General features: G+C 39.7%; 2 protein-coding genes and 1 long non-coding RNA gene across 6 annotated transcripts in view; 1 reads left to right on the top strand and 2 right to left on the bottom strand.

Moving 5' to 3' along the window:
* Positions 1–22744, top strand: part of LOC149977452 (uncharacterized) — a 1012103-nt gene that overhangs the window by 767084 nt on the left and 222275 nt on the right. The window lies entirely within an intron of this gene.
* On the bottom strand, positions 801–20611 carry LOC110490034 (ras-related protein Rab-18). The gene is made up of 7 exons (XM_021563130.3): positions 20414–20611; positions 17592–17647; positions 10171–10232; positions 9672–9744; positions 8783–8901; positions 4430–4496; positions 801–3473 (listed from the first exon to the last, which is right to left on the bottom strand). Exons 1-7 carry the CDS (start codon positions 20479–20481, stop codon positions 3301–3303), a joined length of 618 nt encoding a protein of 205 aa, XP_021418805.1. The 5' UTR covers positions 20482–20611; the 3' UTR covers positions 801–3300.
* The window catches only part of LOC110490033 (integrin beta-1), a 43289-nt gene continuing 41380 nt past the window's right edge, over positions 20836–22744 (bottom strand). For all 4 annotated transcript variants that reach the window (XM_021563126.3, XM_021563128.3, XM_090200016.1 and 1 more), the window contains one exon: positions 20836–22414. Coding sequence is in view for 2 of the 4 variants with exons in the window: in XM_021563128.3 (XP_021418803.2) it covers positions 22349–22414 (66 nt within the window). In the remaining 2 variants the exon portion in view is untranslated. The remainder of the gene's footprint in view (positions 22415–22744) is intronic.

The following is a 22744-nucleotide window of genomic DNA, read 5'->3' as shown; positions in this document are numbered from 1 at the left end:
GTTTGCGTTTTTGGAAACGGATACTATTTGAACTCAGGTCTGGGTTTTGAGGTTGCTGGTGGGTGAGCACCCTCTGGGACAAATGTGCCTTCTATTTGGAAGTTAGCAGTGCCTGCCTTGGCAACCTCTATTCTGTGGAATAAAGCAGATATTTAGGTTGAGAATAAGATGAATGCTACATTATGTACGGGCTAGGTCTCTGTTGATGCTACAGACATTCCGTTATGTCGTAGGTCTGTGTTGGTGTTTGACTGAGACATATTTTGAGACTAACTGCCTTTGCTGAGCGGTGAGGAGAACGGAGGTTAGCGGGTAGCGGTCAGCTCTGCCAGCCCTTTCATAATCACACAGGAATGATGCACATCCCAGTCAAACCCACCGCACCAGGGTAAAAGAGTTATTGCCATAGTGCTGTTTCCTGAACCTCTGCCCAAAAGATGATTTAGATACATCACAGGCCTGGGAGCCAACGGAAGAGTCATTGGACTGTTTTTGAAACAAACACACGTCTACGTATCTACGTCTCCATTCCGTATCTATAAAAACGGAGGAATTCGAATTCTGAAAAAATGAAACAGGCAAGAAAAAAAAAAGAAAGAAAAAAAACTTCCTCACCAAATTATGACATTTCCAAGTCCAACATGGTAGGTAGTCTAGGTCGTTTTCCACAAAGACTTCTTGGATGAGGTGAAGTACAATTACTGTGTGAAGATTTATATTAAGTTAATAGGATCTGGCGCTTTGTTTTACAATAGGTGAAGGCTCCTTAGCTCGGGCAGGAATAAGCATTAACTTCAGAATCCTTTAAAAAGCATTTTATTCACATAATACATAGTGTGGTTTTATAATTGTAATATGGATACATAAAAAAAATTGTACAATCCATACAGGAATTATTTTTGATAGAATTCCTAAATACACACATTCATTTACAATGTGTTTATATGCTGTCACATAAGCAAAAAAACAAAACAGAGTTCAAGAGTTAGTCTGATTCAATCATAAAGCAGACATTAGTTCAGGACAAATAGACGATATAATATCCCAATGTAGTATACTCTATAAACCTGTTTGGAAGGTTCTAGATGCAGGTAAATCTAACTGGTGTTGTGTAAGTGTGGTTCATACAGTCCAAGATTGTGTCCGAAATAGGAGTGACCAGCCTGGTCAAAAGTAATGCACTATACAGGCAATAGGGAGCCATTTGGGACACAAACCAAATGTCTCTGCAAGTCATTCCCAGACTAAACATGAATAAAACAAGAATTCTCATGCAATTAAGGATGAGAAATAATGATATTCTGATTAGATACACTGTAAAGGCATCTGTGTCACTCCTGCCACAAATATAGGTCATAGGTATGGGCACCTAAAACTACATTTCCCAAACACATTCTGCGGTATACCGTATTTGACTTAATACCGGTACTGATGCACTTACCAGTTTGAGTTTTTACTTTACCTTCTATAAATGGTATTTCTATGTTTGGTTTGTTAACTCCGGGTCACATAATTTTCATAGTTTACTCTATTTTACACTTGAGTTGTCTCTCTCCACCTGCTGCATGCCACTAACCACACTAAGCCAAGCCCCATCACTTAAGAGAGCAGTTGCTTGACATGCTGCTTTCCACAAGCGTTCTATACACTATTAGTTTGTGTATCTTACTGTCTGCAAACTACTACCTAGTAGTTTGTCTTTCCTTAGCAAGGTGTTGCTAAAATAATTTGTGTAAGTTGCTAACGGTATCTTATCAGAGAAGAATAGGCGAAGCATGAATATGTTGGCTAGCTAGCTATATTAAGTTAGAAAACATGTAATGTAACATTTAATTAGGGTCACCTGGAAACACTGACCAACACTTGGGTTCCTAGCCTGTTAATAATTCCTATGATTTATTCATTCGTCATGTCAAACAATGTATTCAAGGTGCTGCCCACTATATTTCAATTATAGAATTAGAATAATCATAACATTTCCATCACTCCAACAGTTCACCAATTAACTGGGCCTATATTTTCCCCCCATATCATCCTGCGTGGCACAATGGGATTATATTATTAATTATAATAGGAAATATAGAAATTAATCAAAATGCTGAAAAATGTATTTTGTTTGGAGTTGGATTGAACAGTATAAATGGAGAAAGAGAACTCTGCAAAAAAACATTTGTACAGGGTTTAAGCCTCTTTAATTTCAGATTTCAATGGAAACACCCATATGACTCATTGTATTCTTTAATATAAAACACCTTTCCTTTTGTATTTTTTTCCCCACTCCACATAGGGATGAATTATGAAAAGCTGAAGCTAGGCTATAGCATTGGTATTACTAATATCATCTGTGTGAGTGGCAGATGGGCTGTGACCAAACAGGCTATTAGAACAACTAGAAACAAAACAGCAGCGTTCGTTCGTTTAGTTCCTTTTTCATTACACACACAATGGAAGGCCACCCCCCGGTGCCTGCCAATATGTTTGATTTATAAACCCTTCAAAAACACGCTGAAAGTTTTAAGTCCAAGTCAATAAAAGTAGTAAAACTTCATTCCAGAAACTTCGTAACTATTACTTTTGAACAAAATAGGTTTGTGGACAAAAGAGACTCATTATGTGGGACTGAGTGGTGAAAGGGAATACAAGACGGCTTGGGCTGATAAGACTATAAAACACAGAGCTGTTAGAAGAGTGAGCACTGGAGGATGACAAAGGTTGCATGATCACACAGGGCAGATACACCAGAGAATCAGCTCTGTAGCCAACCCACACTGGTTGTGCTTGCCTTGCTAAGAGGAACAAAGTGCTAAGGGAGAGAAAATAGGAGGAATCTACAAAGAGGGAGGGCAAAGAACATTTGTAAAAAAAAAAAAAAGTGAAATAGAACAGGTGATCATTTAAAAAAAAATCCTTGCTAAATAAGCATAATACCCCCATGTGCTATTGATGGTATTGTGTTTTTTCCTCACTATTCATTACCAAGTTATACACTCATTACTTTTCTCAATTCCGGTCAGTGAACAAAGACAGACAGAAAAAAAGACAGGGAAGACGACTTATAAAAAGCATTATAGCCATGATACCAGGAAGTGTGCAAACAGCAATGTCCCTATGAATGATCACAGCCAGGAAGCTTAGGGTGCTGGTCAGGAGCAGCCCTGCTTCACACCACACCTCGGGGGCTGATGGGGGAAATAGTCTTAATACCACAGCTTTCATAGTCCTCTTCAAAGTACATCAGCCATTAGTGTTTGGTAGTGTGTGTGTATGTGATTTTTGTATATGTATGTGAGTATGTGTTGTCTACACCAAGGAGCAGTAGCCCCCACAGCTACCCCCTGCAGGCTGGTCCTGCCTGCCCAGCTGGACTCCTCGGCCTTGCGTCTCACTCTCCCACAGTCCCGGCGTCTGGATGATCTTCTCAACCAGCTCCTCAAACGCACACTGCACCCCATCTCGCGTCTTCGCACTGGCCTCTGGCCCACACGAGACAGAGATAGAAAAAGAGTGTGAGAGAGGAGGAAGAAAGGACACCGACAGTGACTGGCTGCTTCTTCATCTCCTCTAGCTACTGAACTCCACAGCTGCAACGCAAGACGCTGAAAATATACTGAAACCAAAATGTGTCATTTTCCTGAAGATTCTTTGTGCCTGTGCATAGGGCCCAACAACTCCATTTACCCGTGACTATATTCATGACAGAGCACAGAGTCTTATTGCTTAATTAGAATGTGCTCCCCTGTGCCATCATTGGATAATTTCAACATCAGGAAGTTATTTTAGCTAAAATAAAATAAAATATTTTAAGATTGCGGTTACTCAAATAGCCATAAACTCTTGATTGGTAGAAGTTATTTCTGTTCTGATTGCTGAATGGAATAGCGAAGACATGGACAAATAGTTAATACACTAGTTTGTCATACTTGTTGGGAAAGTGGTCAACATTATTGTTTCTTAAAGTGGAGAGAAAAAAAAAGTAGTTGACGCGGTTACTAAAACAGCCGTATCTCCGGACTGGTAGAAGGTATCTCTGTACTGATTCATTATTTATTCCAATGTTGGTCTACCTGCTCTATAACACATAGCGTGTGTGGTTATCATATGAAAATGATCTAAAATATGTAATACTAAATCTAGGCAAAAGCATGGTAAATGTACACTAATTTCAAAAGTCATTAAATTGCTTTATTCAAATAAATCCTGAAAATTTAACCACAAGAGCGGAGGGTTTGGCCATGAATCAATGTGAAAAAATGTTAGACAGAGGACCAAAAAAAAAAAAAAAAAAAAAAAGAGTTAAAAATAGAACTAGGCAAACATTTCAATCCAAGTATGAGAGATATCCAAAAAGCAGATTCCCCTGCATAACGGTCTACAATAACTCATGCCCCGGGTCAGTTCGAGAGGGGAATCTTCTCAGCTCCTGGCTTACCTATAAACAGCATGGAATGTTTTCTTGCAAACTTCAGGCCTTCGTTCCTGTCTAGTTCGCGGTTTTCCTAAAACAAAGAATAGTCATTTTTTATGAGGTCTGTCCGGCATACCTGTCAGCTATGGGGAATATGACTGGGCTGGAAATACAGGAAACATAGTAGTCCAGTCAGTCCCACAGACAAAGACTAGTACTACACAGTACTGTAAATTATGTCTACTCAAGTTATTACCACAGGGTCAACAACAACAACAACCAAGGACATATAATGGTGGAAGATGAGCATGACATGAATACAACAGAGGCAGCAGGATACATTTCAATGTAATTATATGTTTAAAAGAACACAAACTTATGGAACTAAACCCAGAGAGAACATTTTTAAAAACACTGCTGTGGGCCACATGGGCTCGGGCTGTGTTAAAATATGATGAGGACATACACACTAAGACCTCTTCTCTCAGTTCAGTTTAATGGGACACAACTGGATGGGGGAGGTAATATTACTAACAATACATTCCAGCTCAAATTGGTAACATACCCATGTAGTATTAGTGATGCACCGATATGACATTTTTGAGAAGAAAAAAAAACGATACCAATATAAATGTTTTTTTGCGGCCTTCTAAGCATTCTAGTACAGTTAAATAGTTAACACACGGATGCAGCAGTCTAAGGCACTGCATCTCAGTGCAAGAGGCATCACTACAGTCCCTGGTTTGAATCCAGGCTGTATCACATCCGTCTCGTGATTGGGAGTCCCATAGGGCGATGCACAATTCGCCCAGTGTCATTTGGGCTGTCATTGTAAATAAGAATTTGTTCTTAACAGACTTACCTAGTTAAATAAAGGTGAAATAAATTCAACAATGGTACATTTGTATTTCATATGGCACAACAATTCATCGATACATATGCTATAATGCTGGTAAAGTTGCACCAACAGTGCTGGTCATAAAAATATATATTTTTTTCAGTAGCATTAGTAAAAAAAAAAAAAAAAATCCACTATTGGGCCTAATCCTTGTGGCTAGCTTCACAACACATAAACCAGTCCGGTCAAGCCTCACTAGCCAGATGAAGCTAGCTGGCTGTTTATAACCTTAGCTTTGGGCTAAGTAGCTGGCTAGCTATTTATTTTCATGAACTGAAGTTCAATTTCAATAGGAGAACAACAAGTGGCAACCTAGCTAATACTTAGTCACAAGGATTCCTAAATCATTGCTAAGAATAATGAAAATGACTGCAGTTTCTACTGGTCATTGTTTTCAGGCTGGTTGTATTGGTGCTAGCTATGTACTAAGCTAAAGCTAGCTGCCCAAGAAGTTGCGGTCAAACAAATGATGCTTTATTACCAACGCGGTATTGTAAACACATCGTTTCTGGCCGGTGTTTGCAGACTTTTTTTGTACAGCTTTGACAGTGCTACTGTATCTTTTTTGACATGCAAAGACCCAAACGGTGTTCCATAGTATGTATGTCGTGAAGCTTATAACAGTGACGCTATTACTGTGTAACTCCGGTAGGGCAACATCTGAAAAATAGCACACATGGTAGTGTGTACTGGTGCTTGACCAGTCAGCGGAAGCCAACATTACCCACGACAGATAACAGTTGATTGTCAAGGGCAAGGAATTCCATTATCTTGGCTTTAGTGGATTTCACCTATGAGTGGTCTCGCTGAAATGTTCTTAATGTTTCAAATGACTGCTCGATCCACACAGCAGACATTCTGGTGCTAGGTTAAGAATATTGTGTTGCACGTGTAGCACAAAATTTTACGTGGCGTCATTACGCCACCAACGTTATATAGGTATGCACGGTAGCATTGACATCGGCTTTTAACATCAGGCTGATACCGATTGACATTTTTAGCTAATATTGGCCGATTCCGATAAGTTCACCGATATATTGTGCATCCCTAGTTGTTATTGTAGTATTTACTGGATTACTACACAGGTATAAAATAAAAACTTAATGTAAAGTGTTACCCTCATACGTAAATAGAAAGCATTCCACAAATTGTATAATGTATGCAATAAAGTATGTGTTGTCATTCTCAGGACGGAATCCCTTGTTACCTGTAAATTATAAACTAACACATTTCTCCCTGATTCCAGACCACTCTGATCTGACAAACTCTATACTCAACAAAAATATAAAATGCATGTAATGTGTTGTTACTATTTTTCATGAGCTGAAATAAAAGCTTCCAGAAATGTTCCATATGCACAAAAAGCTTATTTCGCTCAAATAAATTCTGTAGACAAATTAACTTACATCCCTGTTAGTGAGCTTTTCTCCTTTGCCAAGATAATCAAAATGGATTAAACAGCATGATCATAACACAGGTGCACCTTGTGCTGGGGACAACAAAAGGCCACTAAAATGTGCAGTTTTGCCACACAACAAAATGGCACAGATGTCTCAAGTTGAGGGAGTGTGCAATTGGCATGCTGACTGCAGTAATGCCCAACAGAGGTACGGCCAGAGAATTTAATGTTAATTTCTCTATCATAAACCAAATCCAATGTAGTTTTAGAAAATTGTACGTGTATCCGAGCCCGGGGTGTTGAGGAATATTTCTGTCTGTAATAAAGCCCTTTTGTGTGGAAAACCTCATTTTGATTGGCTCGGCCTGGCTCCCCAGTGAGTGGGCCTATGCCCTCACAGGCCGACCCACGGCCTGCCCAGTCATGTGAAATCCATAATCCTAATTTATTTATTTAAATTGACTGATTTCCTTCTATGAAGTGTAAATCCACACCCACGAAAGTATTCACCCCCTTTGGCATTTGTCCTATTTTGTTGCCTTTACAACCTGGAATTAAAATTGATTTTTGGGGGGGTTTGGATCATTTGATTTACACAACATGCCTACCACTTTGAAGATGCTAAATATTTTTTCGTGAAACAAACAAGAAATAAGACAAAAAAAATGAAAACTTGAGCGTGCATAACTATTCACCCCCCCCCATAGACAATACTTTGTAGAGCCACTTTTTGCAGCAATTACAGCTGCAAATCTCTTGGGATTCGTCTCTATAAACTTGGCACATCTAGCCACTGGGATTTTTGCCCATTCTTCAAGGCAAAACTGTTCCAGCTCCTTCAAGTTGGATGGTGTACAGCAATCTTTAAGTCATACCACATATTCTCAATTGAGGGCTGGGTTTTGACTAGGCCATTCCAAGACATTTAAATGTTTCCCCTTAAACCACTCGAGTGTTGCTTGAGCTGTATGCTTAGGGTCATTGTCCTGCTGGAAGGTTGAACCTCCAGTCTCAAATCTCTGGAAATCTGAAACAGGTTTCCCTCAAGAATCTCCCTGTATTTAGCGCCATCCATCATTCCTTCAATTCTGACCAGTTTCCCAGTCCCTGCCGATGAAAAACATCCCCACAGCATGATGCTGCCACCACCATGCTTCACTGTGGGGATGTTGTTCTCGGGGTGATGAGAGGTGTGGGTGTTGGGTTTGTGCCAGACAGCGTTTTCCTTGATGGCCAAAAAGCTAAATTTGAGTCTCTGACCAGAGTACCTTCTTCCATATGTCTGGGGAGTCTCCCACATGCCTTCTGGTGAACACCGAACGTGTTTCCTTATTTTCTTCTTTAAGCAATGGCTTTTTTTCTAGCCACTCTTCCGTAAAGCCCAGCTCTGTGGAGTGTACGGCTTAAAGTGGTCCTATGGGCAGATACTCCGATGTGGAGCTTTGCAGTTCCTTCAGGGTTTTCTTTGGTCTTTTTTAATGCCTCTCTGATTAATGCCCTCCTTGCCTAGTCCGTGAGTTTTTGTGGGCGTCCCTCTCTTGGCAGGTTTGTTGTAGTGCTACATTCTTTAAATTTTTTAATAACGGATTTAATGGTGTTCCGTGGGATGTTCAAAGTTTGGGATATTTTTTTAATAATCCAACCCTGATCTGTACTTCTCCACAACTTTGTCCCTGACCTGTTTGGAGAGCTCCTTGATCTTCATGGTGCCGCTTGCTTGGTGGTGCCCCTTGCCAAGTGTGGTTGCAGACTCTAGTGCCTTTCAGAACAGGTGTATATATATACATTGAGATCATGTGACAGATCATGTGACACTTAGATTGCACACAGGTGAACTTTATTTATACACATTATGCGACTTCTGAAGGTAATTGGTTGTACCAGATCTTATTTAGGGGCTTCATAGCAAGGGGGTGACTACATATGCAAGAACCATTAAAAAAAAAAAATAATAATAATAATAATATTTCACCAATTTGAAATCCAAATTTGTTGTAATGCAACAAAATAGGAAAAACGCCAAGGCGGGTGAATACTTCGGCAAGGCACTGTATTTATACACACACACAAACAGACTCACCTTATCAATTTTGTTCCCGACCAGCATCTTGACGAGGTCATTCCTTGTACAGTACGTCTCCAGCTCATTGAGCCAGTTGTCCAGCTTGGTGAAAGTATCCCGTCGTGTTACGTCATACACTGAGGGAGAGATAAGAGACGAGATGCTCGGTCAGAAACATTTTATTTATTCTGTCACCAGAAGGCTGCAGGACATACTGTCACTGAGGGGGGCCACTTGACCTTTCAAACTGTTCCACAATAACCCGACATATAAAAACACCAGAATCTGTATGTTTTACATTATTGAATAGGCCTAAGCTTAGGGCTGGCACCGCCATAACTGTTGGGGAACGAACAGCTGACTGAAGACAGGCTGGCCAATTACTGTCATCCAATTACCATTCCCCATAATTTCATGACCGTAACAGCCCTACCTGACCTGTGTATCAACATAGTGAGTTACAACACTGGTCCTGGTCTTAATAGGTACTAAAATTATGAGGTAGGGTTGCAAAATCCCAGTAACTTTACCCAAATTCAAGTTTTTCAGAAATCCTGGTTGGAGGATTCCTAGATTTCCTGCTAACTTGCCCTCCCGATACAGGGAATTTTCAAACATGATTTCTGGAAAACCTGGGAATTGTGCAACTCCAGGATGAGGAAAAAGATACCTACTTTCATTTCGAATGGGAGCTCTACTTCACCCGTGGTGTTAACCACTATGTCATAGCCTCCACACATTGTGTGCTTCGGAGGATGTCTGCTTTAGCGTTAAGAGTAGTAAAGTCTGTTCCAGAGAGCAAGGAAGAGGACAGGATGAAAATCCATCACTGTCTTTATGGCGGCTGTCCGGACCAACAGTGGCTGACTGCGTCTAAAGCGTCTGAATTATGAAGGTGTCTGCTCACCCAGGATGACTCCCTGAGCGCCCCGGTAGTAACTAGGCGTCAGGGTTCGGAAACGCTCCTGGCCAGCTGTGTCCTGCAAAAGACAACCATTACAGCTCTGGAGTCTGGACCATAACAGCTCTGGGCACATCAAAACACAACCCGCTCAGCTATCATGCTCTGGACACATGGGGAGGAAGATATGGTGGTGTGACTAGGACAGAAGCATAAAAAGTGATGCAGGACCAGGACTAAAGCATAAAGATACATTTGACTGCCATTTATCATTGATGGTTGGCGCTCAGAATGCTGTACATGATCGCTATCTTGTGGACATTTAGTGAACAACATTTTAAGGGGAAGGAATGGGAATTCAGCAAGGTGATATTTTTTTTTTAACTAAACCTAAAAAAAAACACACATACCTAGGAGGTAGAACTGTCAACAACAATACAATTGAATGTGCATCCCAAACCAGCTCCTTACCAGTCTGAATTTCTAAGTTCAGAAGAATACATACCCATATTGCCAACTTTGCCTTGTTCCCATCCACTGAAATGGTCTTCACTTTGAAATCAACACCTGCATGAACACACACAAAATTTCACAGATGATTCATCACACAAGTCATATACGCCAAGAATATGAATCAAGAAGAAGTATGATGATATGTGATTCATTTAAAATGAGTGGTCAAAAACATTCATAGGCCTACATACCACACAATATGTGTCTGAACTCAAACTAACCCTTCCACTAGTCAAGACAGGGTTTCAGCCTTGTGCACTTAAATTATGATGCGAGTCTTGATTTAAAACTACACAGGGAATATGTGGTTTAATATGCAAAGATCAAACAAATACAGCAGCTTTCAATACAAAAAAAAAACTCCACGTGACATCGCTCAGATGTGTAATGATTCATTCTTGAAAATCCCCTCCGTTCGGCACGAGAAATACATTTGCATAAAATAACAGCGCTGTGCTCGTCACACTCGATGAGTAAATCTCTTCTATGGCTTCTTTCAGCGCACATGGCATGAAGCGTTTGGTAGGAGGTATTGCCCATAGTTTTAGCACACACTGAAAGATTTATCAAGAAAAACATATCACCGGGATGGAGTTGTTTCTGTCTGGACCAGGCCCCAGACAAGATCCAAAACAGAGGGGGGTTAAGGACATCAGCCTCCCATTTTCCTACACCCCACGACCCAGGAGGTTGTCAATCATGGCCATTCATTCTTCTCTGAGCCCAGCAGGGTCGCTCCACTTCTGTCGCCAGTCGCGTAGCAATTGACAATTTACACTAAACAGTCCTGCCGGCCTACAGGCCGTGGTGTTTAGCACACACTACAACAGTTCACCAAGTGCCATGATGCAGTATTTGATTGATATACAGTGCCTTGCGAAAGTATTCGCCCCCCTTGAACTTTGCGACCTTTTGCCACATTTCAGGCTTCAAACATAAAGATATAAAGCTGTATTTTTTTGTGAAAAATCAACAACAAGTGGGACACAATCATGAAGTGGAACGACATTTATTGGATATTTCAAACTTTTTTAACAAATCAAAAACTGAAAAATTGGGCGTGCAAAATTATTCAGCCCCTTTACTTTCAGTGCAGCAAACTCTCTCCAGAAGTTCAGTGAGGATCTCTGAATGATCCAATGTTGACCTAAATGACTAATGATGATAAATACAATCCACCTGTGTGTAATCAAGTCTCCGTATAAATGCACCTGCACTGTGATAGTCTCAGAGGTCCGTTAAAAGCGCAGAGAGCATCATGAAGAACAAGGAACACACCAGGCAGGTCCGAGATACTGTTTTGAAGAAGTTTAAAGCCGGATTTGGATACAAAAAGATTTTCCAAGCTTTAAACATCCCAAGGAGCACTGTGCAAGCGATAATATTGAAATGGAAGGAGTATCAGACCACTGCAAATCTACCAAGACCTGGCCGTCCCTCTAAACTTTCAGCTCATACAAGGAGAAGACTGATCAGAGATGCAGCCAAGAGGCCCATGATCACTCTGGATGAACTGCAGAGATCTACAGCTGAGGTGGGAGACTCTGTCCATTTGACAACAATCAGTCATATATTGCACAAATCTGGCCTTTATGGAAGAGTGGCAAGAAGAAAGCCATTTCTTAAAGATATCCATAAAAAGTGTTGTTTAAAGTTTGCCACAAGCCACCTGGGAGACACACCAAACATGTGGAAGAAGGTGCTCTGGTCAGATGAAACTTTTTGGCAACAATGCAAAACGTTATGTTTGGCGTAAAAGCAACACAGCTGAACACACCATCCCCACTGTCAAACATGGTGGTGGCAGCATCATGGTTTGGGCCTGCTTTTCTTCAGCAGGGACAGGGAAGATGGTTAAAATTGATGGGAAGATGGATGGAGCCAAATACAGGACCATTCTGGAAAACCTGATGGAGTCTGCAAAAGACCTGAGACTGGGACGGAGATTTGTCTTCCAACAAGACAATGATCCAAAACATAAAGCAAAATCTACAATGGAATGGTTCAAAAATAAACATATCCAGGTGTTAGAATGGCCAAGTCAAAGTCCAGACCTGAATCCAATCGAGAATCTGTGGAAAGAACTGAAAACTGCTGTTCACAAATGCTCTCCATCCAACCTCACTGAGCTCGAGCTGTTTTGCAAGGAGGAATGGGAAAAAATGTCAGTCTCTCGATGTGCAAAACTGATAGAGACATACCCCAAGCGACTTACAGCTGTAATCGCAGCAAAAGGTGGCGCTACAAAGTATTAACTTAAGGGGGCTGAATAATTTTGCACGCCCAATTTTTCAGTTTTTAATTTGTTAAAAAAGTTTGAAATATCCAATAAATGTTGTTCCACTTCATGATTGTGTCCCACTTGTTGTTGATTCTTCACAAAAAAATACAGTTTTATATCTTTATGTTTGAAGCCTGAAATGTGGCAAAAGGTCGCAAAGTTCAAGGGGGCCGAATACTTTCGCAAGGCACTGTATCATCAACCCAACAATTGACTCACCATACTATATACATTTTACTCACACAGCATATTGTAAAATATACTGTGTTCGTAAAATGTATGTAGTGAATAAGCTGGAAGTAGATGCCTAAGTGTTGTTGTCCATTAGTTTACTCCAATTAGGGGGGGTTAAAATAATAAGGATATATATATTTTAATACACACACACTTAGAAATGTACTTGTTTTTGAAGAAAAGCAAATTTTTTGTCCATTAAAATAACATCAAATGTATCAGAAATATAGTTTAGACATTGTTAATGTTCTAAATAACCATTTTATCTGGAAACTGATTTTTTTATGGAAGATCTACATAGGCCCATTATCAAGAAACCATCACTCCTGTGTTCCAATGCACGTTGTGTTAACTAATCCAAGTTTATCATTTTAAAAAGGCTAATTGATCATTAGAAAACCCTTTCGCAATTATGTTAGCAAAGCTGAAAACTGTTGTTCTGATTAAAGAAGCAATTAAACGGTCCCTCTTTAGACTAGTTGAGTATCTGGAGCATCAGCATTTGTGGGTTCGATTACAGGCTCAAATGGCCAGAAACAGGGAACTTTCTTCTGAAACTTGTCAGTCTATTCTTGTTCTGAGAAATGCGAGAAATTGCCAAGAAACTGAAGATCTCGTACAACTCGATGAGTAAATCTCTTCTATGGCTTCTTTCAGCGCACATGGCATGAAGCGTTTGGCTGGAGGTATTGCCCATAGTACTACTCCCTTCACAGAACAGCGCAAACTGGCTCTAACCAGAACAGAAAGAGGAGTGGGAGGCCCCGGTGCACAACTGAGCAAGAGGACAAGTACTTTAGAATGGCTAGTTTGAGAAACAGAGGCCTCAAGTCCTCAACTGGCAGCTTCATTATATAGTACCCGCAAAACACCAGTCTCAGCGTCAACAGTAAAGAGGAAACTCCGGGATGCGACAATGTTTCTGTAGCGATCATGTAATTGGTTTGAAAAACAAATGCAAATAATCATATCATCATTCTGACAGGTAGGCATCGGCTACTTTGAAGTTAACATTCCAATTGAGAAGGTTAATGGGAAAGCGTTTCCATCTCTACCAGAAGGATATCATTAGCACCACACACATACACAGATAGGGGCATTCCTTTGCAGTTTCAGAAAGTTGCAAAAAAAATACAAGTCACTGATGTATTTTGTTCTTGTCTTTTGATTAACTTGACAAATTAATGCATTTCTAATAAATTCTAATAGATTTAGTTGATTTAAGTAAGTTCAATAAAAAAAATGTATATGGTTGAATTCCATTTTAATGTCTGGATTGTGTCCGGAATGCAGATTTTATAGGGCCCTAAACATAGTGAACAGCCGCCAAAGGCACCAAGTCAGTAGCAGTGCCAAGTATTTTCCCCAGGTTAATAGATTACAGATAAACAGTGTCTGAGGTTCTGCTTTTAGGCTCTTTATGAGATATTCATCTGAATTTCTCATCGCCATAGTAGTTGTTGAATAATAGGGAGGTAGTTGTATTTGGTTGGCTCTATTTAATGTCAAATGGGCAATACAAACCATGTGTTCCAACACAGATTTATTTAACACGCTGCTACAAAATTAGAGCAACTCTCAAATAAGAGGTCTACAGAGACCTCGGAATGTTTATGCCAATATGACAAGTTTATAGTGAACCATCATCTCTGATTGTTCTGAAATTGTTTATTTTGTTAGATAAGATTAGCAGTCCTGCAACATTATTTTGATCTGAGAAATTAAGCTAATTGATTGCACTCAAATTGTCCATTTTAATTGATAGAATTCATATATGTTCCGGGGGGCCGGAACATAATTGCAAATCCTTTATAGACTGCAATTTCACAGCAAGAATCACAAAGATATAATAATAATTGACAAAAACATAATTTCAAACCTTACATTTGTATACGATCACGCGTCTCTCTATTATTCGACGGAATACTTGGGAACAGATTTCCAAAATTAAAATAGCTGGTGTTTTTACATAATAATTGGTGTTTTTATTTTATATACACTGCTCAAAAAAATAAAGGGAACACTTAAACAACACAATGTAACTCCAAGTCAGTCACACTTCTGTGAAATCAAACTGTCCACTTAGGAATAAACACTGATTAACAATACATTTCACATGCTGTTGTGCAAATGGAATAGACAACAGATGGAAATTATAGGCAATTAGCAAGACACCCCCAATAAAGGAGCGGTTCGGCAGGTGGTGACCACAGACCACTTCTCAGTTCCTATGCTTCCTGGCTGATGTTTTGGGCACTTTTGAATGCTGGCGGTGCTTTCACTCTAGTGGTAGCATGAGACGGAGTCTACAACCCACACAAGTGGCTCAGGTAGTGCAGCTCATCCAGGATGACACATCAATGCGAGCTGTGGCAAGAAGGTTTGCTGTGTCTGTCAGCGTAGTGTCCAGAACATGGAGGCGCTACCAGGAGACAGGCCAGTACATCAGGAGACGTGGAGGAGGCCGTAGGAGGGCAACAACCCAGCAGCAGGACCACTACCTCCGCCTTTGTGCAAGGAGGAGCAGGAGGAGCACTGCCAAATGACCTCCAGCAGGCCACAAATGTGCATGTGTCTGCTCAAACGGTCAGAAACAGACTCCATGAGGGTGGTATGAGGGCCCGACGTCCACAGGTGGGGGTTGTGCTTACAGCCCAACACCGTGCAGGACGGTTGGCATTTGCCAGAGAACACCAAGATTGGCAAATCCGCCACTGGCGCCCTGTGCTCTTCACAGATGAAAGCAGGTTCACACTGAGCACATGTGACAGACGTGACAGACTCTGGAGACGCCGTGGAGAACGTTCTGCTGCCTCCAACATCCTCCAGCAGTTGACGGTTTGGCGGTGGGTCAGTCAATGTGTGGGGTGGCATTTCTTTGGGGGGCCGCACAGCCCTCCATGTGCTCGCCAGAGGTAGCCTGACTGCCATTAGGTACCGAGATGAGATCCTCAGACCCCTTGTGAGACAATATGCTGGTGCGGTTGGCCCTGGGTTCCTCCTAATGCAAGACAATGCTAGACCCCATGTGGCTGGAGTGTGTCAGCAGTTCCTGCAAGTGGAAGGCATTGATGCTATGGACTGGCCCGCCCGTTCCCCAGACCTGAATCCAATTGAGCCCATCTGGGACATCATGTCTCGCTCCATCCACCAACAGACCAACAGTTGCACCACAGAGCCTCATTTTGACTTGTTTTAAGGACATTACATCAAAGTTGGATCAGCCTGTAGTGTGGTTTTCCACTTTAATTTTGAGTGAGACTCCAAATCCAGACCTCCATGGGTTGATAAATTTGATTTCCATTGATAATTTGTGTGTGTGATTTTGTTGTCAGCATATTCAACTATGTAAAGAAAAAAGTATTTAATAAGAATATTACATTCATTCAGATCTAGGATGTTTTATTTTAGTGTTTCCTTCATTTTTTTGAGCAGTGTATTTTTTCTCTCAAAAACTTGGGGGGGCAAATTAAACCACCTGATTTTTAAAGATTTTTTTTTAGATACATTTTTAGATAGTTTAGGATGATTTGCATTTGAAACAGCGTAAAACAAAACCAAAGCATGGATTACTGTCATACCTTGCTTACAGAAACCAATGTCCTTTTTTTATTTGGATGAACTATCCCTTTAACGTTGGGGGGGTTGTTAAAAAATCATCCCGAAGCTCCATACTACTTGTAAGACATAGAGAACTGATACCATATACTTGTTGTTGGGGTGGGATTGGTGTGGGGAGAACATTGGTGGCTTTTGACAATTTATTTGGATTCCTCATGTCTAACTCTTGGTCCAAATCAGATGTTAGGTAGTATATTTATTGGATATTATATGAATCCTCTTTAAAAATTGCCAATTAGCTACATTTCTCAGAGATCAAATTATATTTAATCAAAGTACTGTTGCAGGAATGCTAAACTTATCTAAACTACAGAAGTGATTTCAGAACAATCAGATGGTAGGTGTCATGCTTGATGAAATGACATGGAACAACCCCGTTGCTTTATACCACAGCTGTCAAACTCATACTACGGACAGCAGTGTCTCTGCGGGTTTTCACTCCTCCCTTGTACTTGATTGATGAATTAGCAAGGAACTCCCCATACCTGGTTGTCTAGGGCTTAATTGAAAGGAAAAACAAAAACCTGCAGACACTAGGCTATCCATGAAATTAGTTTGACACCCTGCTTTATAAAAAGAGAGGAAGGAATAAGCAGCAATTGAGTGGTTTTCAGCAACAAATCACAAGGGACTTGTGTCAATGTGGGGAGTTCCGTAGCTAGACTACTATGGGGACATCTGTTTGGCAAATATATCAAGTTGGCCAAGTAAAATAGGAGTGAGGCATGCTTACCTCTTTGGGAATCCACAGGCATGTAGGTTGTTTCAACAAAGACTACATTGTGCAGTCAGAATAACTTCAGAGAAATCACATTATAGTTTAAAAAAAGCTTTAAAAAAAAAAGTTGGTTTTCATGTCACCCCATCCAAGTAGTAATCAATAGCGCTATGAATTTTTGGCCTGCCTTGCACTTCTTCCATTAAGTCACTCCTGGCTGTTAACTGTCTCAAGGCTACCTGAAAATAATAATCGGGGTGTCTTTGAAGAGTCTAATTGTTTGCTATTCTGATATAATTTCCAGATACGTGAAGGAAAGAAAGAATTATCCTTTTCCCAAACCATGTATTTCACCACCAGATGAATTACTCATTCACTTTAGACCGGGTCGTATCAAATACATTTTATTGAATTTAGAGAGTATTACATTTCAAATAGTTGTGATATTATCTATGCTTTTGGTTCAGAATACTAGTTAGTGAGTACAAGTTATACATTTTTTATTTAACTTTTAGGCAACCCAACTAATTTTTTCTTCGTACAGTAAGAAATGACTTACCTATTGTTGCTGCTAATTCCGGGTCAAATGTGTCATCTGTGAATCTCAAGAGCAGACTGCAAAAAAAGAAACAAAAGACATTAACAGGGAACTTGATGAAACCTTACCATGTCTCTTCTATGGCCGATAAGTAGAAAACATTTAATTTAATATGCGAGTCAACCCTTATACAGAGTTTTTAGAGTAGGCCTACATAACACATTTGAAATTAGGGCAAAGTCCACAAAGTCAAATAGCCAAGGGAACTTTTACTGGTATTGTACAGAGTCTGTGTTTGGTTTCCAATTTGCCTAGATATCGCTAAATGAAAATCAGCCCTGCCCTGGGGAGCTACTTGGAGTCCCCCCCCCCAGGTCTATTTATTGCAAAATGATTGGACATGAGAACAAAGGCCTACATATTCAACACAACAACAACCAGACATCAGATTACATCATTACTTGCTGCATGGTCAGAGGGTCAGTGTTCAGTTGTGAGTCACTAATCAAGTGCTAGGAACTGAATCACAGTGCTAATGATGTAGCTAATCCTTCTTATTTCCAGTCAACCCAAACACAGGTAATAGCCTAATGCTCAAATATTCTTATTCAACCATACTCTAACTTCCTTCATCCATATTCATAACAAATTGCTTCATCAGGTAGAATGTCAGAGCAATGACTGATCATTGTTTTATGTCTCAGTAGCCTGATACCTCAGTAGCAATGCGGTTAGCCTAAATAACAGCACAATAGCAGTGCAACATGCCAATTTGTCTGGTAGAATGAAACCTCTTCTCGGCTAGGGATATATAGAATGAGATTTATTAATTTAATAAATAAATAAATAATAAAAAAAATATATATATATACACACACACACACATAATGGCAGATATGAGCATGGAGTCTATTCAATTCAAACAAGTTAAAAATACAAGTTTGATCAAGATACCCAAAACAGACAGTTGAAACACTAGCCTTGGCCTACATTGCTCATACCAATAGTTAGACTTACTGTATCCTCATCAAGAGATGGCATTGACTTTTTAAGAGTCTATACTTAACTAAACATTATTTTACAAAAAAGAAGAGGACTGTTTACTAAAATCATAGAATTTAATTGTCTGATAGGCAGTAAACCCTCCCTCACCAGTCAGGTGGAAGGAATATTTAGTTTCACTCTACCATTGGGTCATTTCTTTAATTAAACTCATTTACTTGATTATTTCGAGAAAATTAAGGCTTTCTGGTCTGGACCAAAGTCATTGAATGAAAATGGCATCTGACTACTGTGTGCAGTAGTCCCCATGCTGTAGTAATAAAGCACAGGACACGTGCCATCTCCGCATTGGTTTTTAGGAGCATATACCCATGTGGGTGATTGAAAAATGAACTGAGGTCCACACCCCAGTCCAGTTGGTAGTGCACCTTAAAGTGGGTTGCCAACCTGCATATAAAGTCCAAAGAAGAAGCCTGAAGGAGGAGTGATTACTAGAAACAAACTCAGTTTATCCTTTTATCTGTGGATTAATTGTCGGAGTAGAGGACCTTGTGCATTTCAGGTAAAATAACAACCCAATGTTTATATCCCTGGACAAATTAGCTAGCAACAACAAGCTAGCTAGCTAAATTGCCATACATGTTTCATGCTTTTCGACCTGTCCCCAAATAAATATATTTGGTTCAGAGTTTGTTTTGATATTTCAACCTGCGTGTCCTGATCGCATCTGATGTGGGTGGACAAAATCAACAAGCGAGTGCGGTCTGGTGAGCATGTTAGATGTTAGAGTTTTGTTAAGACCCTCATCTTTCATTCTAGCAAGATGAAAATGGGTTAAATTGATACACACCATTTTGGTCCCACATGGCCATATCTCCATGTTACAGTGCTTGTTTATGGAAAATAGATGAAAGACGAGGAGACCACCTATGCTAATTAGCTATCTTGCATGCTCTTAACACCTGTGTGGGAAGTGTAGTTTCAGTGGATGGAGGCACCCAGAGATGTATGTATCTGTTCAAAACTGCTACAGTAAGTGTATCTTTTTAATTTTTAAGGATTCTTTCTCCTGAGCCATATCGCAAGCTATGATTAATGAGGGTTCTAAACATAAAAAAAAAACAATATCGGGATTGTAGTTCACATGAGGCAGTCGTGGGCGAAGCTAATGGCTGAGAGCTGTAGGGAGAGTTTTCAAGAACTAACATTACTCAGACATAACAATTATTTCTAGCAGTCTAAGAGCCAGAGATACACACAGCTTGGTACATGTTGGCAGTAACCATTGCATAATAACCACATTCTACTACTTTTTTTTCTTGGAACATATGTTGCCAACATAGCATCCATTAACAGTATATTATCTGTTGAGTATATTATCACTCTCACCCAGGACACATAACTATAGTTAAACTCTGCTGTCATATGAGGCAGGGTTTAACACTTCGCGGACACTTTTCCTAATAAGTGAAATCACTTACTGATGTGACTACTGAAGGTAGATCAATACATTTGCTTTGTCAAACTGTGTGAAAATATGTAATTACAGCCACCCTAGTTGTTCTCCACTTAAACACAAACGTTCCACGCAGCCATGCTAGCAAACGTTGTTAGCTAACTGATGTGGGATAGCAAACAAGTGTGTTCGCTGTGGTCCCCTAATATACATTCGTTTTTGCTTTGTTGATAACCTCTGCTTAACTGACAAAATATTGACGTTTAATTATTGGGCATATTTTTAAACGAGACAACAATAGCTCCTAACTAATCGTCCCGACTAACAGTTAGCTCAGTGAAGTTGTTGTAGAGCTAACGTCAGTTGGTTACTGTAGCCTTCTTACCTGGACTTCCCAACGCCACTTTCTCCAATTATTAATATTTTCAGTGTTGTCAAAACGTCGTTTTCCATCTTCCTATGTATAGTTTCAATTCAACGGGTAGCTGTAAAATACAACCGAGAAGTGTTATCATTCAGCTCCCCGGCTGACAAGACAACCAACACTTCTCGTACTTCCGGTTTCCCTTGGTAGATTTCCGGTATAATGTTGAGCGAGTTCTCTTCTTTTCAAAGTTACACATCTAACTTTGCTTAAGTATCAAACTGATTTTCATAACATTATAGTTGATTAACAGGCTAAATGTGATGTATTTGTTTAAAATAAAACCACAGAGAGGAAGGAGCGAGTTACAAGTATATTTGATCAAACCATGCCTCCTCTTTCTAGAACCAATGTAGCAAAGCTAAAATAAAATAAGCATTCCATGTCATTTAGGTACTTTTTAATAAATACATTCAGAAACAGCATTGGGAAAAGTGAAAATAATATTGAAATAAAAGGCACTTTAAAAACAAGATATGGTATTGAGGAGTTGTTGTATTTTAAAACAATTCCAAGAGGCCTTTCACTTAATACTGATTTTACACAAGCACTGCAAATGAGGGGTTACCCCAGCCCAATGATTTCAAAAGGGGGAAACAACAGATTAAAACAAGCTAACTTGTATCAATCAGTATGTCTTCAGAACAAAGTTTACAATTTGTTTAACATTGATCAACATGAAACACATGGAATAAGGCTTTGCAAAGAAGGCAGATATTTGGCTTTGCTAGTAATGAGTACAGAAAAGGACCTGAGGTTGAATACTGAAATCTTTTAGAATAAAACTAAATTATACAAAAAATAAATGACACTTCTAATTTTGTCACAAATGCATGTCAATTGATTATGTAATTAAGTGATTTATACATTTCTTTATCCCATTAATACAAGTGGTTTTCAATCCCTTTAAAATAGCCTGTTTATGACAGTTCTATGAAATCATTGTTTTTTTTTCAGTCATTTTGCAAGGCAAAACCTGTTCTCATCAATAGTGCAATAACCTTTGACATCTAAACATCAATGCTTTCCATGTATTAGTTCTTAGCACATCTTCACACATTACATGTAATGCGTCCCAAATATAGCACCTTGTTCCCCATGTAGTGCACTACTTTTGACCAGGGGGCCTATAGGGTGTTGGTCAAAAGTAGCACGCTATAAACGGAATTGGGTGCCATTTGGGATGCACATGTTACCTGATGACTATGTTAGAATTTATGTGATCTTTAAAAACTACCCCTAATGATGAATCCAGATTCTTGCAATCATGCTTGATGGATGTCTCTTTTATCCACAAATTAATAAGGATATAGCCCTGTCTGAGCCAGAACGGCCCATATGACAGGAGCCCATCTCCTGTTTCTGTAGTGTGAGGCAGGTTGATATACAAGTACACACCCTGAACAGGATGCTAGTCTATCGCAAGGCAAAATCAATGTTTACTACATATGTACCCTATGGTTGAAAAAAATACTTCACAGCCACAATGCAAAATATTGGTATGCTTTAGTCTCAGGTGCTGTTTGACACTCAATGGCACACTAATAACAAGTCCATGAACAGAAAGAGAGTACTCTCTGTGCCCATATGGGTATGGTCTCTGAAAGGCACAACCCGTGGCCCATACCAGTCCTGTGGCAAAAACCTTATTTCTAACCAATTCTTCAAGAAAAAAAAAAAAAAAAGCACCTTAAAGTATATACACTTAACAACTAACTGTACATTTTAAAAGACAATGATTGCATAGAAAATAAACTGTTAGTAAGAAGACCAAATGTAGTGGCCAAACGTTATAATACTGAAGCGACAAGAAGAAGAAATTACCAAGACCGTATACCTCTCATGCCCTAGAACTAGATTTGCATACAGTGTTGTTCTGGGAGACCTGAAACTCCATCATTTGCCTTCATATTTGGGGTTGACCACCGTCGTAACAGCACTCTTGTAGATGGGATTTTCTCCCTGGAAGGCACAAGAGAAACAAGAAGAAAATGTTAGAATTGTAATTTACAGTCATTATATATGTAACATGTCAGTCATAATACAAAAGTTGCAATTTATGAGGAAAAAAAACCCACAGCAAAATCCGAGCCCATTTAGAATATCAAATCATTATCAAGCATTCTTTGTAAAGATCATGGCATCATATGGATATCTTGGTGTCATTTTGAGTGAGCATTCGTGTGTTGTCATCCAGGTAACACTGTTAGAAGAAATATCAACAAACAGACACAACATGCCATTTCAATCATAGCTTTCAAATATGACACAACGTACATACTGCGGTTAAAC

Source organism: Oncorhynchus mykiss, chromosome 15 (assembly GCF_057628025.1).
Source record: "Oncorhynchus mykiss isolate SJ-2025 chromosome 15, ASM5762802v1, whole genome shotgun sequence".
Taxonomy (NCBI): Eukaryota; Metazoa; Chordata; class Actinopteri; order Salmoniformes; family Salmonidae; genus Oncorhynchus; species Oncorhynchus mykiss.
Note: the sequence above shows the minus strand (reverse complement) of the source record. Positions and strands in the feature narration are given on the sequence as shown.

Bases quoted from the DNA above. Each gene is read 5' to 3' on its own strand.
- LOC110490034 (XM_021563130.3), bottom strand. From the start codon at position 20,481: ATGGAAAACGACGTTTTGACAACACTGAAAATATTAATAATTGGAGAA. The intron at 17,648-20,413 runs GTAAGAAGGCTA...CTTTTTTTGCAG, and splicing joins AGTGGCGTTGGGAAGTCCAG to TCTGCTCTTGAGATTCACAG. The intron at 10,233-17,591 runs GTAAGTCATTTC...GTGTTCATGCAG, and splicing joins GGAATTAGCAGCAACAATAG to GTGTTGATTTCAAAGTGAAG.